Below are 16,945 nucleotides of genomic sequence, written 5' to 3'. Positions count from 1 at the left end.
CGGATTATTATTACATGATTCTCTAAGAGTATTTAAATTTATTAAAAGAAAAAAGGATCTTTAGCGTGAGTTTAGTTAAGTTTATTGACTTTATTAGACGGAGACGTTTAAAGGCATTCCAATCATTTAAGAATTAGTTCTAATTTTGCTTTTTTCTTACTCCGATCACGTTGTTTGTTGTTCTAGCGTATTTCCGAGTCATACCAGGGCTTATCTTTTTGGTCGAATTGTTACTTAAGACGCGTAAGGAATACACTCTTTAGCTAGGTCTATAAAGTAGTGGCTGTAAAAGATTCACATGCTTATAACGGAATCATTATATAAAAAAGACCAGTCTGTGACTGTATAAGTGTTATTTAAACGTTGAAAATCTGCACGATATATATCCAAACGCGTCTTTTATACGTATTAAATGATTCATGTAATTGTATTTGATAAAAACATAAGTTCCATAGTGGTCACTTATTTCTCGCGGTGTTATGAAATATCCAGAATGATAAACGTGGATATTTGATTGGAAATAGCTATGGGATCCTATTTAGTTGAGGAATTGTCGTTACAAAGTGTGGTTCTGTAATTAGATTATGCAGATCGTTTAATAATAAAATATCTTTGAATTTGTAATTATTTAAGTTCAGTTGGTCTTCGTTTACATCACCTACTAAAATAACTTTATCACATTGTTCAATAGCCTTTTTTCCATGCATATATTAGTTCATTCCAAAATTTCTACTCAGATGAGTTGGGTTGCTATAAATAGTGCATATAAGGTATTTCGAATGTTATTTCTTAATTCAATCCATATTGATTCCTGTAAAAAATCTTACAGTTCTGATTTACGTTTAGATATAAGTTGGTCAGAAAACATAAACTAAAATTCACCAGCGTGGGCATGTTACATCTTTGCGATAAAACGTAGAGAAAGATCTAAGAAAAACTTTTCATTTATACCGAATTGTCAAAGATGTGTTCAGGTAAAACATAGTATATCAAAATCGAGCAATTATTTTTATGTAACTTAGCTTATTTCTAATACTTTCTTATGTTTTGACTATAAATTGATAGACAATGGTCGTCATTTTCACCCGGAACCTGGATTTTTTCAATGTCACCACACAAAAATAAAATAAGCTTAATTATGTATAAGATTTCCAGATTAAAAATAAATATCTGAATATGATGCATTTTCACATTAAAAAGTATCAAATATCTTTGCAAACAAAACCATAGTAAAGTAGAAAAACAGACATTATGTACACTTATAATTACTAATAGCCAGTTAGAGAGTTAACATACTGTTTGTAAAGCGAAAAAATAAGAATGAGAAATTTCCTATACAATGTTATCACTGGGTAAATAAAAGAAATACTGAGACTTCCTTTAAATACCCTGTGTACGTTATAGAATAAACAATTCGCCAATCCGCCATGCTACTAAACATTACCCATTAGGGAAAAGAAACACATATTTAAAAAATCATGACAGATGACGATTGTTTTTTCACAAAGAAAAACAACTAACGAACAGACGGACACAATCCCCGTATCAAAACAACATAACAAATGCTGGATCAAAAATAAAACCCACAAATTGTAAAAAGATATACAAAAAGTAAAACAGACATTTCTTCAGAATAAGAAAGAAGGGAAAAAATTGTTTAGGCAAACAAGCGGAACTTTATGAATTTACTTTTATATAAATTAATTTGATCAACTTAAAATTGTCTAATTAACACTGTACTTTTATCATGAAAGATATTTATCCTAATTATAATCAATATGAATGTTGAATGTTTGAATCAAAAAATGAGTACAACAAGAAATTTAAAATAAACAAATATATCTTATACATTACATTTCGTTTACAGAAGCACTAAATAGTGACAATGAACAATTGACTGATTCACGACGTTATAGTTCTGCAAAATAAAGTATAAAACAACATATCATAAGTACTAGTTTGATGTAATTTTTATTAGGCCAGAAACCTATTAATCGTGTGAATTATGACGGGAAAAATATATAATACACTTAAGTTACAATATCAATTCAAAATTTTGAAAGTTGTCAGATCTAATTATCAATATTCTTAATAAGTTAGAAGAAATACTTGATATAGGTCGCAAATATCTGATTATATTCGCCGATAACAGGCGTTAAAACGCTGTGTAAATATCGATTAAGAAAATCAATCACATTTTCCCGGTTTACCGGAAGCACAGTTCACGTACATCGGCGTTACCAATAAATAAAAACGGCTTGAATCAATTTTAATCAGTATTGTTATTTTTCTAATAAAGAAACTTAATGTATTCACTTCCTAACCCAAAAACGAAATTATAGGACTTATCATTGTTGTACTTATAAGAGCACGTTGGAAATCCTGTTAGGTATCCGCCATTTATTGCACAATTCTGCGTTACTTATTGCATGAAATGGTGCGTTATTTTCACATTCCGGCGTTCCTGGATAACAATTGAAAATAAAATGTGATCATTTACTTTGTAACCGAGCTCTATTTTTTGTGTTGACAAGACAAGAATACATACATGGTAATGTGGGTCAACATTTACTTACGTAGAAAAATCGATGGCTCGAGATGTATCTTCTCGAAAAAAGATATGTGAGAAGGTTCCTTAGATAAGCTTTGAAAGTTTCTTATTGTTCTATTCTGGATTTTACACATCTTTCAGGTTAGGAACTCCCGTTCCTATCATATTTTCTTATGTATGAGTTAGTTAAAATTTAAGAATTTGCATGTTAAAGAGTTCAAATGATTTACAAAACGGAAAAAAAGATAATAGCCAACGTAAATATTCTAGAATATCTTTGACGCCATCTAGGATATCTCAGTTTTGAATCAGGGTTGGGTAAAATGAATATCCAGTCCAAAAACAACAGATCCATACGATTATTGTGGTAATTGAACTTTGCTGTTGGTTGACATAGACCAGTTGCTTCTCTAATTAGGCAGAAAAGATGTCTGATTGCAGCACGAATGTAAGTTGTCAATGAAATTTAATATACTTTTAATTCTCAGAAGTTCAAATCTTTAAAGACAAATGTTGCCTTTCTTGTTTCAGATTTTGATGAAGCAGAAAATGGCCATAAGTATCAATTATTAATGGATTTCAATATCAACATTTTTCTCATGGTTTAAGCGCTCATGGGGCCGGGCAAATGTACAGAAATAATTCATAAAGAATATCCTTGGCAAATTTCCGGTGAAAGACCAAACGAAAAAAGCTTAAAGGACTATAACTTAATAATATGGTCTTAATGGGAATATTTGCGTTCAAATATTAAGCTTGATTTACCAACATTTAAATATATAAAACAAACATACTCAATTACAATAAAAGATGCATCCAAGCCTTCGGAAAACAACGACAATAAGTTCGGTTCCATCATTACAATACGCTTCGTTATTAGAAATGAATGTAGTGTACTTTTCAAAATTCAAAATATAAGTTAATTGATGCAAACCTAAAAAAGCTTCTTGTGAATATTTCAGTTACATGGACCTTGTCTTGTACGTCTATTCTGCTTAAAATACTTTACATATGAATATTACATCAATACAATAATGACATTTAGACCAATTTTAATCATTTATTAAATTAATCGAATCATTAAATTACTTGGATATCATTTTAGCTATCATTTACTAAGTAAGGGATCAGTTTTCTTACTGTCAAATTGTCACCGAAATCTTCATCCCGATTCGATATATTTACATCTTTTTATATATCTATTAACATCGATCAAATTCACATCGAACAATTTTAAAACTGTTTAAATTACTGCCATATTTAAGGGGAATAATCTACGAACGTTCGAAGAATTAAAAACGGTAATGTCTGCCATCTAATGATTATCATATTTTGTGTGAGGTTCAAAAGACAACCGTATCATTGGCAATCACTTATGCGTATATCTCAGTAAAACAGGAATTTACTCTCACATGTTAAATGACTACGAAAAATCGGGGGGGGGGGGGGGAAGGGATTAAACTTATTATACGGTTGACGATTTTTAACGATTTGTATTGGTGTCGTAACAAGATCTATGAATACTCCACGTAAATTTCCTTGCCCTGCCCTATGTCGCCTTATTACATAAAAATTGTTAATAATTCTCATTCATCTATTAATGATAAATATAAAAAATCTAAACTCTTACTTAGCGCGTCAGCGATATACTAACTAATTTTTGTTACCCATCCTATTTTATTTTAAAAATTGAATCTTTAAAGTAATACATTGGATTGTTACAATTGTCCTTTAAATTAGAAAAAAAATTCCTCTTTTTTTATTAATTATCGGGTTTAGGATATTATGTACTTTACTTCTGATTAAATTCTAATTGGGTTAGGTTAACCATGCCGCTTTTTTACAGAATTCTGAATTATAATGAATACTATTTACAATATCCATTATATTTAGACCAAAATAATATTATGTTAGAGTGACAAAAAAAAATGTTGCTCAAATTTTGAATTCAATTTTTCAGGTGGATAATAGAACAATCTGTACAAACGCAATGGACTTCATTATTATAATGTATTTGTCGAGATTCGAATGTATATAAATTTAATAGCAGGCTGTTTCCGATATCCTTGCCGAAAGTTATTCTTTTTGTATACAATATGTTGATCGAGAAAAGTACTACATTGAAAAATATTACATTGGAATTGGCAATTTTGCTACAGCATGCTAGTTATTATTTAAATATTGAAAATAAACCAAAACTTTAGCTAATTACCTATAATCTCGGTCAGTCTTAGCGTCAAGCTAATGTACGAAGATACCCACCGATTTTTAATTAATTATAAGAACATGCCTAAATTTTATGAACAATTATTATCTTTTTGTTCTGAAATAATTGCTGATTGTTAATGTTGTTACACAGATTTATTAGATTTAACGTGTTTCTGTTACCTGAAAGTTTAACTAAACTCATATAAATAATAACCTGTATGTTATTGTGTGTGGCTTAGTGGTCATCGCTAGTGCGCATATGTATTGCAAACAGTATTGTTTAACAATTTAAACGAAAACGAAATTACGGAAATTGGTATAAACAGAGAATGATAATATGTTTATATGTTGTGGATCGGATCGGAATCCCCGTCCCGAGGGGACCCGCCTCATTTGCGGCAACGAGACTTGCCAGAGTTATAGTCCACTGACGTGTTCCTGAAGGAGTGGATATTTCAACCAACCGCAAACATATGTCAGATATATTTGCATGCATAGTCTACCACCTAATTGCAATCATATTGAAAATAGTTTCCTAAAACCAAATTTCCGTGAAAAATTTATGTCATGATACCTGTAACTCCAACTCGTTAAGTAATATGATACAGTAGTGATAATAATGTGCAATTTATTATACTACGTTGCGAGTTTTCCTTACATATCATTTATTTTGACAGATTTTTAACGATCCTATTCACTGGTAATATAGAGGTTAGAGCCCTTGTTAGTGAAGATTTGTAGATACACCACAATTTCAACGTCTACGATCATTAAACAACTTGGTGGGCCTATTTTCGTATATCCAGGCGCATCCACATAACAGGTCGAACACTCGATAGGGTAAGTGTTTTTGTGATAGTTTGTATGCCGGCAGAATAACGCTATACCCATAATGTTTCTGCTATTTAGCCGTAAAAAAACAAGATACAACGGAAGTTATGCAAAAATAAAAAAAACATGTATTTAAGTGTGCAACATAATTTGCCGACAATGAAATGACTCCATCAAAAAAAAACTTCTTAACGTGTAGATAGACAAACTTTGTCAAACATTTATTAAGTCGAACACTTAATATTAAGATTTTGAAGGAAGTATGGCGTAGTAGCCTGCCTCATTAGGACGACGTCACATCTGGTAAAATTCTAAGCGAGATCTAGATACAATCAATCAACTACTGTAATTAACCGCTTTTATGGCGGGTCGTTTTTGAAAGTCCATGGAGAATATATATACAAAACCAAATATTTTGTTCGTTTTGAACTACATGTATTATATAAACCACAAATGAATGAAAAGTGTCATTTAAACTTTATCTAGTTTAAGTGCAAAGTAGGCACTTGAAGGTAAAGTGTCATTCCTCTTTTGCAATGTGTAGGGGTCACTGGTATATCGTTTAATGGAAGTGTCCTTCACCCTCAGCAACGAAATGACAGGGAGGAATAAGGCTTATATCACAAAAATCATCAAAAATTGCAATTGAAGAATTAGTATCAGAGAATAATGTGCACTCGTCACCAGATTACGTTCGTATTACATAATAACATGACATAATTGATCATCTAACCTTAACAACCACCAACTCTCCTATAGCTCGGGGGTGTTCCAGAGGGTAAAGTTAACACTAAGAAAGGATCTTTTTATTAAAGGAAACATTTTAAAAACATTAAGCCACTCGCTATTCGCTTCATTGGGAGTTCTTAATTAAAAAATCACTTAATAAACAGTCACATATATTTAATATTACCTTTCATCTGTCCTTTTTTCGTCACGAAAATTTGTCACTCTCGGCTTTCGCCTTTTGTCATTGGTAAACAGTGAAAATGGCTTATACATGTATAATCAGTAACTAAAATTTTGTCTTGCATATTATCTGTAAAGACAAACATAGCCATATTATATTTTCTATAATTAAAAACTGTTAACTAGATAAGTACGTGCATCCGTGCTGACAAAATATATTTAAACATATATTTAGATTTCTATAATATTCTATTACATAAAAGTGTGTGCCACTTAGCGGGACGTCTAGTAGGAGCTCTAAAAGAGCAGATATCGAATTCAGAGATCAAGATTACAAAGGAAGACGAACTTTGTGTTAAAATCGCAGCTTTATGCCATGATCTTGGTAAGTGTTTTTTGAACAGATATTATTGCTTCTGTTGATGGTGGTGGTAGTGGTGGTGCTGTTGTTGTTGCTGCTGCTTAAGACATTATGAGCATGTAATTGTGATATGCCGTTGTAATGACCGTGGGATGGTGATAGTAATAATAAAAATGTGTAGCAATAACTGTGGGTTAAAATAGGTGTTCATGTTCTCATGTCTTGCAAATATTTCAAAATGAAATAATTATCTGTAATATGAACTATGATAAAGCATAAATTGTTTATGTTATAGTGGTTATTAGTCCCCTATCGGTTTACCGGAGGGGACTTTAGGTTTACCCTCCGTCCGTCTGTCTGTCTGTCCGTCTGTATGTCAGTCCGTCAGTCCGTCCGTCCACAAAACTGGATCCCGCGATAACTTGAAAAGTACTGAAAATATTTTTATGAAACTTGATATATGGATATATGGCAGTATGGAGATTATGCACGTCTTTTTTTTCATCCTATGTTGAAAATTCTGGTTGCTATGGCAACAAATACACTGAAAATATGGCAAATTTTACAAATAAACTGGATCCAGTGTTAACGCAAAAAGTAATAGAAATATTTTTATGAAACTTGTAATATGGCAGTCTGGAGATTATGCACGTCTTTTTCTTTTCTTCCTTTTTTTGAAAAGTCTGGTTGCTATGGCAACATATAGACTGAAAATATGGCAAATTTTACACATAAACTGAATCCAGTGATAACTCAAAAAGTACTGGAAATATTTTTATGAAACTTGACATATGGGTAGATGGCAGTCTTGAGATTATGCATGTCTTATCTGTTCATCCTATTTTGAAAAAAAATTGGTTGCCTTGGCAACAAATAGGCTTAAAACATGGCAAATATAACAATATTTGTGATTTGTCAAAAAGAGCTGAAATTTTTTATGAATTCATGTGTTATCTCCTCTTTAAGATATTTGCTTTTAAAACTGTTATATTTTGGTAACAGGGATGTTTCAAATAATAACTTTAAAGTGTCCCCCAGTCCGTCTGTCTGTCTGTTCATAAAAACTGTTTCCTATGATCACTTTTAAAGAACTTTTCCAACAAATTTACTTAAAATAGAGAAAAATTGAAACATTAGTGAATGGCCAATGGCCCTTCAGAATGTTGATGGGGTTTTAACCGGTAGGGGACTTATGGATTGCTTGCAATACTATGATAATTGCTTGTAATTATAAGGAAATGGATATGAAATTGCATTGTTCTGTAAGTTGAAAGTTTTGTAATTCACAAGTCTAAGGTCAACTTCATGTATGCCGTTTCTTTATTACCTTTTATTTTATTTTTATTTATTTTTATTTTATTTTGTTTTAATTTTTTGTAGGACATGGACCATTTTCTCATGTATTTGATGAAAAAATAATTCCCAAAATTTTGGAAAATGAAAAAGTCAAAACCGATAAAATATGGAAGGTATGGTTTAATGCGCCACATTAGATGACGAACATTTTAATTGATCAAGTGACTAGAGGAACATTATGTAAAAGGAACAAAGTATTTTACAAAGCTCGATATTCTTATTACACATATTAAGTCTATGACTGGATCTAACATAAACGCTACTTATTTAACTTGCACTTACTATTGTTCTGAAACGATACCTTTAATTTCTTTTTTGACTTGATGTCTACCAACCATAATTCAATAAACCTTATGTTTGTTACTAAATAATAACACGAACCCATTGAAACGAGTTATGAGCTACAGTAAGTCTGAGTCTGGCAGTATTACATTTAAAAAAAATTATCTTCTGCTTGTTAACTCTCCATTTGTTTCGAAATGTGCATTGATAAATTGTGTAATGAATATTTCTATCACATGTTAAGTTCTAAAAGAAAGAACTGCTCTGACTAAACTATATTTTTAATCCCTCTTTGTTGTATGCTTGAACTTACCTCAGACAATGATTTGCCATTTTTGTTTTCGGCTGCTAACATAATATGTATACATTTACTGTTCAAAAAGCAGTCTCGGTCATCAGCAACTTATTTTGCTATGCTCATTATCACTTTTGAAATGATCATACCTTGTTAACTTTGAAAGATTAGGTTTTGAATCGAGGACATAATTGCTCGAAAAATAAACCAAGTGACCAGATTGTTTCTGTTTCAGTCTGTTTTACAGTTCACTTGTATAAACACTCAAAAAATTACCACCTTTTGCTGTATCTCTTAATTGATATTAAGAGATTAGAAATAAACTTGAATGCTATTATTTGCTTTATCTAGCACGAACAAGGCTCAATTGATATGTTTGATCACATGTTGGAAGAAAATAAGGACCTGGAGGAGGAATTCAATAAACAATTATCAGAAAAAGATAAAACATTTATTAAGGAGATGATTGCTGGACCACAAGATAAGAATAACATGGGTGTGACAGATAAAGTGAGTGTATAACAGTTTTCCTTCTTAAGATAATGATGAAATTATAAATTGAATCAAATATTTTAAAGCTTGAAAGCCTTTTCGAGAATTCCAAAATTTTTATGTTTCATATTTTGATACGTGCTCGAAATAATGCACATGGTTGAGGTTGTTTCTGCCCATCCGTGAGGAGTTTTGTGACACCTCTATAACTATTGAACAAGGGACGGAAACGAATCAGATCGGAATCATCACTGGTGAAATATAGGAAGCCATAGTGCCTAGCATTTAGATATGTGTATTATATTGCTTAATGTTCAAAACATGATTTAGACATGTTTTACGAATGGGTTTGATCCCTATTTAATTACTCAAACACATTTGTATTCGAATATGTATTGCCCCTTCCTTTGCGTGGCTCTTGTTAGAGTTTACATGCAGAACCTAGACATAAACACACACACACTTTTAGATAATACTATTTTCTATTGCTTCATGTGTCAATGTGTCCTTGACTGTAGCCCGAGGATTTGATACAACTAAAAACCTACTCAAACAAATATGTTGTTCAGTGTTTTAAATTTTGTCATTTCGTTTAATTTTGATATGGCAGAAATGAATGATTAAGTTGTGAAGCATATAATCAATGCACTTTTAAAAGTAAGGTACATGAAGCCAATTAATTATAAGGAGTAAATTATTGAACTATATACAATTAGGATTCATCTCTCTTGTTTTGATTTTCTTCAGACGTGGCCGTATGAAGGCAGAACAAAACAAAAGGCATTTCTTTACGAGGTAAATTATTGTATATACAAAACTATTAAATACTGTTTACGAATACATGCAATATTTCTTTCTTGAAAATACTTATTATTACAATTTTATTAAAATATAGATGCTTGAACCAAGATGTCACGTAGTTTGTTCCCACTTTATTTTCATTGACAATCTTTACGTGTGCAAACGCGTTAAATGATTGAAATTATCTATGATTTTTACGCTGAGATAAAAATATTGTATTTATAGCACGGTACGCATTTAACGATAAAATGCACGTGCATTAAGCATAATTATCAGAATTATTGATACGTCTTCCCAAAACACTTTCAATCAGATATAAGTGGCATGAAAGCAGACTCAAAGTAATTTTTAGAAAACACAAAATATATAAAAGCATTAATTTCTCTGTTTTGTTTAACTTACATGTTTGTTATTCAAATGTTGAAATACCTGTGGATGTGTACCCTAACATGTGTTTGTATTCCTGAAAGTATAACAATCATAATTCATCAGATCGTTATTAACACTACACAAATGTAAATATTTCAGATTGTTTCAAACAAACGTAATGGTGTTGATGTTGACAAGTGGGACTATTTTGCACGTGACTGTCATAGTTTGGGTATTGGTAACAATTTCAACCTTAATCGATGCATTGCGTTCTCAAGAGTTATAGAAGTTAATGGTGAACAACAAATATGTTATAGAGACAAAGTAAGCAATTACCTATATCTTGACTTAATAAAACCGACCGAAAATTGACAGACTCAATAAAACTGAGTCTGCAATTCTCTTGTAATTTTGTTGTGATTAATGCTTCCGAGGGATCACACTTTGTTCCCAGATTTTAATACTTCACAACAGCAGGTGTCAAGTGCTGTGTGGCAGCTGTAAAAAGTTGCCCCGGACTTCACTTCAGTGTTGTAATACTTTTCTGGTCCTTCGGGATCATTGATGCCAGCACTATTAAGTGTTGAGAACCGAGTACCGCTCAAGCCGATGCTAGTGGGCGTTAGGGATGTTGCACTTATTCAGTATCCCTCATGTTCAGACTCAATAAAACCGGGTCTGCATTTCTCTTGTAATTTTGGTTGTGATTAATGCTTCCGAGGGATCACTTTGTTTCCAGATTTTTTAATATATTATAATAATCTTAATTAAACTTATGTCATGCATTTACGTAACAACTGATTCCAGACCATAAAGGCTTCGTTTAATTAACACTTTATATTCACATGTAGTTATTAAATACACAATATAATTTGCTTTGACACAAACCTTTGCATGCTGTTTGTGTAAATATGTCAAGCTTACTATATATCACACAATTAAGTTTAATTTTATGAACTAGGGTACCATCCATTGACATGAAATTTGATGTATGAATTTATCCGACTGTTTCTATCTGTAAATGATTTATATTTACAATCTATTGGTAGGAGGTACATAATCTGTACGACATGTTCCATACCAGACTTCTACTACACCAGAGGGCATACCAGCATAAAACAAGCAACATAATTGAGTACATGTCTGTAGCTTACTTATTATTTGCTTACTTACTTATTGACTGGTGATTTAGAAATACTCGTCCATATCAATATTGTCATTAATAGTGTTCATACTGTTATATTATTAGTTATATGTAAAAATTTTGTAATACTGCAAGCCATCTTTTTAGAGAAAAAAGTGAGATTTCATGAATTGCCAGCAGCCATTTATATAACACTAAATAAACGTCACGATTATCAAATGAAAAGTGTTATCACTTGCGGTAGTTTCCTGCCAAATTTAGAACGAACTGGCTTTTGGTTTTTACCCCTTATTATGTATTGCAAATACCACTGTAGGAAAATATCAAACCAATTTTCATTAAATAAAATGCAGTTAAATGCTTATAAGTATCAGTTACACGTTTTTATCAATCAAAACATATTTGTTATTTATGTTTCAGGCTTACCGAAGCTTTAGTGCTGGCAAACAAGTCTTTAAAGTTTCAGGGCAAACACGGGTAAAATAGTTCTTCGTGTTCTATGAAATATCACTTATAAATGCCAGGCCTGAAATAAAATTTAATTTGTTTCCCCTTCCCAACCTACCCAACAAATTTTTTTCAAAGATTTTTTTCAAGTTTTTAGGGGATAAAAGTACAAAAGCCACAATCTAAACTGATATTTTAGATAGCTAGCATAGTTAATAAAATGTTGCATGTCAGTTGTGAATATTGTAATAAAAGTACATATACTATTGCACTTAATGAATTATTTGTAATAGTTCATTATACATATATGGAGATTTTTTACTATTATCCCCATACAAAAAAATAATTTTCCTACCTACCTACCCAACCCTAATTTTAATGGATCGGGAAGGGGAAACAGACATAATTTTATTTTGGCCTCACTTAATATAGGACTAATAAGCTTGCTATTTCTTTAAGAAAAACGCTATTGCTCCTTCATGTTGTTGACGTTGTTGTTACCGTTATCATTGCCGTTGCCATCAGAAAACATTGACTTTGGTCATTCTTTATTTATTTCTGAATAAATTGCCTTAATACTTGGACACAACAATCTTTCGGACAAAACCTTCAAGGTGACCAGACTGAACTTGATCTTCATTCTTAAATGTTCTTGACCTTCAAGGCCTAATGTTTGATTTTTGCTTGATTGAAGCTATAATTGGCGATAACTTTGTTATTAACGAATTGATTGTCTTCATATTTATGCAGAACTACCCTAAAGGCAATGTATTGAAAAGGATAACCATGACCCTAAAGGTCAATTTATTGTAATTTCTAAGTTTGTTTGCTATAATTGGCTTTAACCTTGTAATTTTTAATTATTTTCTTCATACATGTGCACAACAATTCTTGGGACAGGACACTAAAAATTTTTGATTGACCTTGACATTAATTGGACGTTGAAAACTTAGGTCAACTAAGTGATTTTTGCCACAATTTTGCCATAACTTTATTATTTAGAATCTATATATGGAGTTGATTAACATGATACCACATGACAAAACCAACATTTCGAACTATTATGAGATAAATTTGACTTAACCGTCAATGTCAGTGTAGATTTGATTCATATTTACACACACACAAAAAAACATATGTAAAAAAAGACATGTGGACTATTCTGATTTGACCTTGACCTTTAATTGGCAATGATCGTCAAGTTCAAATGATTGAAATTTGCTTAAATTGTCCAAACGTTGTTATTTATTTACATATTTGATTCATACTGCGACAAAATTCTACATATTACAAACCGAAATGTGGAATTATTCTCATATGACCTGGACCTTTAATTCATCCTCAACGTCAAATGTTTGTTTGCTTATTATTGTTTGATTAAATTGTGATAACTTTGTTATCTAATGATGGCTTTGATTCGACCTTGAACAAAAAAACACTTGTGTCAAATCGGACATGTTGAATTATTCTGATTTGACACTCAAGTTCAAATTATTGAAATGTACTTAAATTGTCATAATTTTTCTATGTATGTATGATTCATTCTTGGACAGGACAAAAGAACACATTCTGCAAAACTGACCAGATTATTAAAGACACATTATTACTCAGGAATCCATATTTTTCATCTCTTTAGAAATATCAAACATGTGTTAATTAATGTTTTAATAATTGATTTAGAGCATATAAGATGTTTAACAACTGAAAAAAGTTGCACTGAATGTTGCAGTAATATGTCATAAAAGTAGGTAATGTAAACGAAGTATTATTTTAATTTGAAGTTCTATACAAAATACTTATTAACCATACATAGTAATTATACCCATTTCCAACAGTGCAAATGAAGTAAAATATAGTTTATCTATGTGGCAAATGAATATTTTTGAAAACTGTTATGAGATACCAAAGACAAACTGGTTTTGAGAAATAAAAATGATAACATTTCTGGGCCGTAACTGTCATTTAAAAATGTTTTTTAGGAGGGAGCGCTATTATGAAGGTTTTCCCGTGTTATAACGTCTGCAGAGTCCCGAAGAACGTTTGGTGCCCGAGCCCGGTAGGGCGAGGGCTCCAACAGTTCCGAGGGACTCTGCAGACTTTATAACACGAAATAATCCTTGTGCTTGGACAGTATTTAACCTTTTCTACATGTTTGACGTATGCGTTTTATTTTTCCGGGACCAACAACTGCTAAGAACCGAGCGAAATTTCGAATTTTAATTAATTGAACAAAGCTTAACAATAGATTTATTATCTCAAGAAAAAAAACAACATTAAATTACTCTACCCAAGACAAAACATGACCCTCAGAAAATCCTAGAATGATTTCAGATTGACGGTAGAAAAAAGATCAGTGACATCAGAATCGTTTTTGTTTTCCAGCACACAAGTTTATAAAAATCAGGCACTGAACATTATTCTTTCAAAGAAATATAAAGAGCATTTATAAATATTAACATCAATAAAACAACATTTTTTATATTCATTATGTGCTATCTTGTTTTGTAAGTTAATCGGAGGGTTAAACAGAATGGCAGATATTTGTTTACATTAACAACAGTCCGTTTCTTAGAAAGGGCGACAACCAACATTAGTGGCGATGTCTATACGCAGTATTTCCGGCATAGATGCTTGAATGCTGCTCGCCGTTTTGTGATTGAGGCCCCCGAATCAATAATTTCAATATAACAAGAGTGCATGACTCTTTGGCAAACAGGCCAAATCCTCAAGTTTTTTATTTGTTTATTGGGCCCTGTATGTATTGCGCATACGTAAAACCGGGCGCGTGACTATGTTAACACATGGTTTTGGTCCCGTTATAACATGGCAAGAGCGAAAATAGACGATTTTATGCAATAATTACTTTTAATAATTCTTTTTCTGATGTATTTGACTTTAGAAAAAGTCGAGCGTAGTCCCCGCTAGGCGGTGGCTCTTGTTAAATGAACAAGCACCATTGTAAAGACTCTATTTTTGTGAAAACAATACTTTGATTTAGGTGATTTGTCACGAAATTTTCATTAGACTTTGTGTAATAAAAATATAAATATTGTTTTTTAGAATCGCACATATTGTTCATAAAACTTTTAGGTACCGCAGTATTTTTTACAATATTTATAGGGAAATAAAATAACAGGTAATAATCTGACACCCTTACGACATATTGATTTACGTTAAAGAACGTTACACTATCTGCGATGAGTTTATAGAAACTGGCTTGTTAGTCTATTGATGATGCATAATTATAACGTTCGTTAAGTATGTGAAATATTTGTATTATACACTATTGATTTATTAATAAATTAATATGTACGCATATATGTTAATAGCCAATTACACTTTTTTTAAAAAGAATGTTTGATAATAAGTATGTCAGACTTTTATTTCTACACCCACAAGAAAAACATTGCACTATTTTTCTTGGAGCTTATAAAGAGTATGTAATCACTATTGGTAGTGAATAATTTTATAACTGGACAACATTAAAGGTATATTTACTGTGAATAAGTCCGGGCACAGTATAGAAATTAACGTAATTGAGACATCCTGACCTGTTATATTGCGGAAATAAATATTATTAAACGCGGATTTAAATTTCCGACTCTGCCGTCGCGAAATCATGAGTCTGCGAAATAATTCGGGAAGGGGGTTTTCGCGAAATAAAGATCATGCGGATATAAAGTGATTTAGGATGTAGCCAAAATAAATATTGATTATGAATAACTACAGATAATTATATTGAAAACAAACATTTTTTCATGCGGGACACGTTTATTCATACTGGCTACAACAAGTGTATATAATGCATGACCATTTTTCAATATTAATTATGTCCAAACTAATATTTTGAAAATCAACATTTTTACGATCCAATCTGCGATGAAATACGTTAAATATTGTGATGGTGCAATAACATGCTTGCGTTTCAATTCTGAACTTTATTTTAGATCAGTTTGTATGTCTGAAACAATAAATGATATGAAGGCGTACACGCTTCTTTCCGATGACGTCATTCATCGAATCCTCGGAAGCAATGACAAAAAGCTACAGGAATCCAAAACAATCCTCGAAAATATTCTGAAACGAGATTTGTACAGCTTTGTAGGTGAGAAAAGGTTTCCTGGTGGTACATTTGTCGAAAAGGTATGCATTAAGTTTAAAGCCACTGACCTCCAGATGGTAAAATGAAGAACAAAATGAAATAAAATTTCAATTAAATGATACTGATCTAATTAGGTTTATTGTATAAATCCATCATTACTGACAACTTAATCCAAGAAAGAATGTTGACAAAAGCGTTAATATATCGGATTTTCTTTTCCATAATCTACTACGTTACTTACGCAGTGGCAAATATAAATAGGAGAAGATAATTCATTTAACGCGGTCACCTGTCACAACAGTGATCCTGAAACATCCGGTATGCCCGGGATCGTTTATCATTTTTCCTCATTAAGTAGGCCCCTATCACATTTCAAGCTAAAGGTCAAATCGATAAAATGGCCATCACATATATGACATAATTAATCAATTAAAATTTTTAGTGCCATGAATTACTACAAAAATAAAAACAAAAGCAGTTATTCGTATCCCTATATGTTTGATAAAATCCTGGATTCGGTGTGTTTTCCGGAGCACAGGTCGCAATATTGTCCTGTACGATCACGTAATACTAGAAAAAACCGCGGTCTAATAAAAGAAGGTATTTCCCGTTGGTGGAAACGCGAACTGTTTGTTTTCAGAGCAATTATGTTAAAATATGAACATTTTGAAGTGTCATTTCGATTTCTTTCAACTACATAATGTTTTTAAGGGGGGATTTTGAAATATAAGCAAGACGGCAGTTTTTCTGCTATCTTCTTGAGGTCAGCTGCTTTAAACTGTTCTTTGACGTTTCAG

The 16,945-nt window shown here is 31.7% G+C and overlaps 1 protein-coding gene across 1 annotated transcript in view; it reads left to right on the top strand.

Annotated features, from left to right (window-relative positions):
- The window catches only part of LOC132717454 (deoxynucleoside triphosphate triphosphohydrolase SAMHD1-like), a 33,210-nt gene that overhangs the window by 13,972 nt on the left and 2,293 nt on the right, over positions 1–16,945 (top strand). The window contains exons 3-10 of the mRNA XM_060700922.1: positions 6,763–6,884; positions 8,241–8,329; positions 9,145–9,303; positions 10,033–10,080; positions 10,615–10,779; positions 11,505–11,590; positions 12,020–12,076; positions 15,994–16,189. Coding sequence (XP_060556905.1) covers positions 6,763–6,884; positions 8,241–8,329; positions 9,145–9,303; positions 10,033–10,080; positions 10,615–10,779; positions 11,505–11,590; positions 12,020–12,076; positions 15,994–16,189 — 922 coding nt within the window. The remainder of the gene's footprint in view (positions 1–6,762; positions 6,885–8,240; positions 8,330–9,144; positions 9,304–10,032; positions 10,081–10,614; positions 10,780–11,504; positions 11,591–12,019; positions 12,077–15,993; positions 16,190–16,945) is intronic.

Source organism: Ruditapes philippinarum, unplaced genomic scaffold (genome assembly GCF_026571515.1).
Source record: "Ruditapes philippinarum isolate M1 unplaced genomic scaffold, ASM2657151v2 ctg5383_1_1_1_1, whole genome shotgun sequence".
In the NCBI taxonomy this organism is placed as follows: domain Eukaryota; kingdom Metazoa; phylum Mollusca; class Bivalvia; order Venerida; family Veneridae; genus Ruditapes; species Ruditapes philippinarum.
This window is presented reverse-complemented; position numbering and strand designations above follow the sequence as displayed.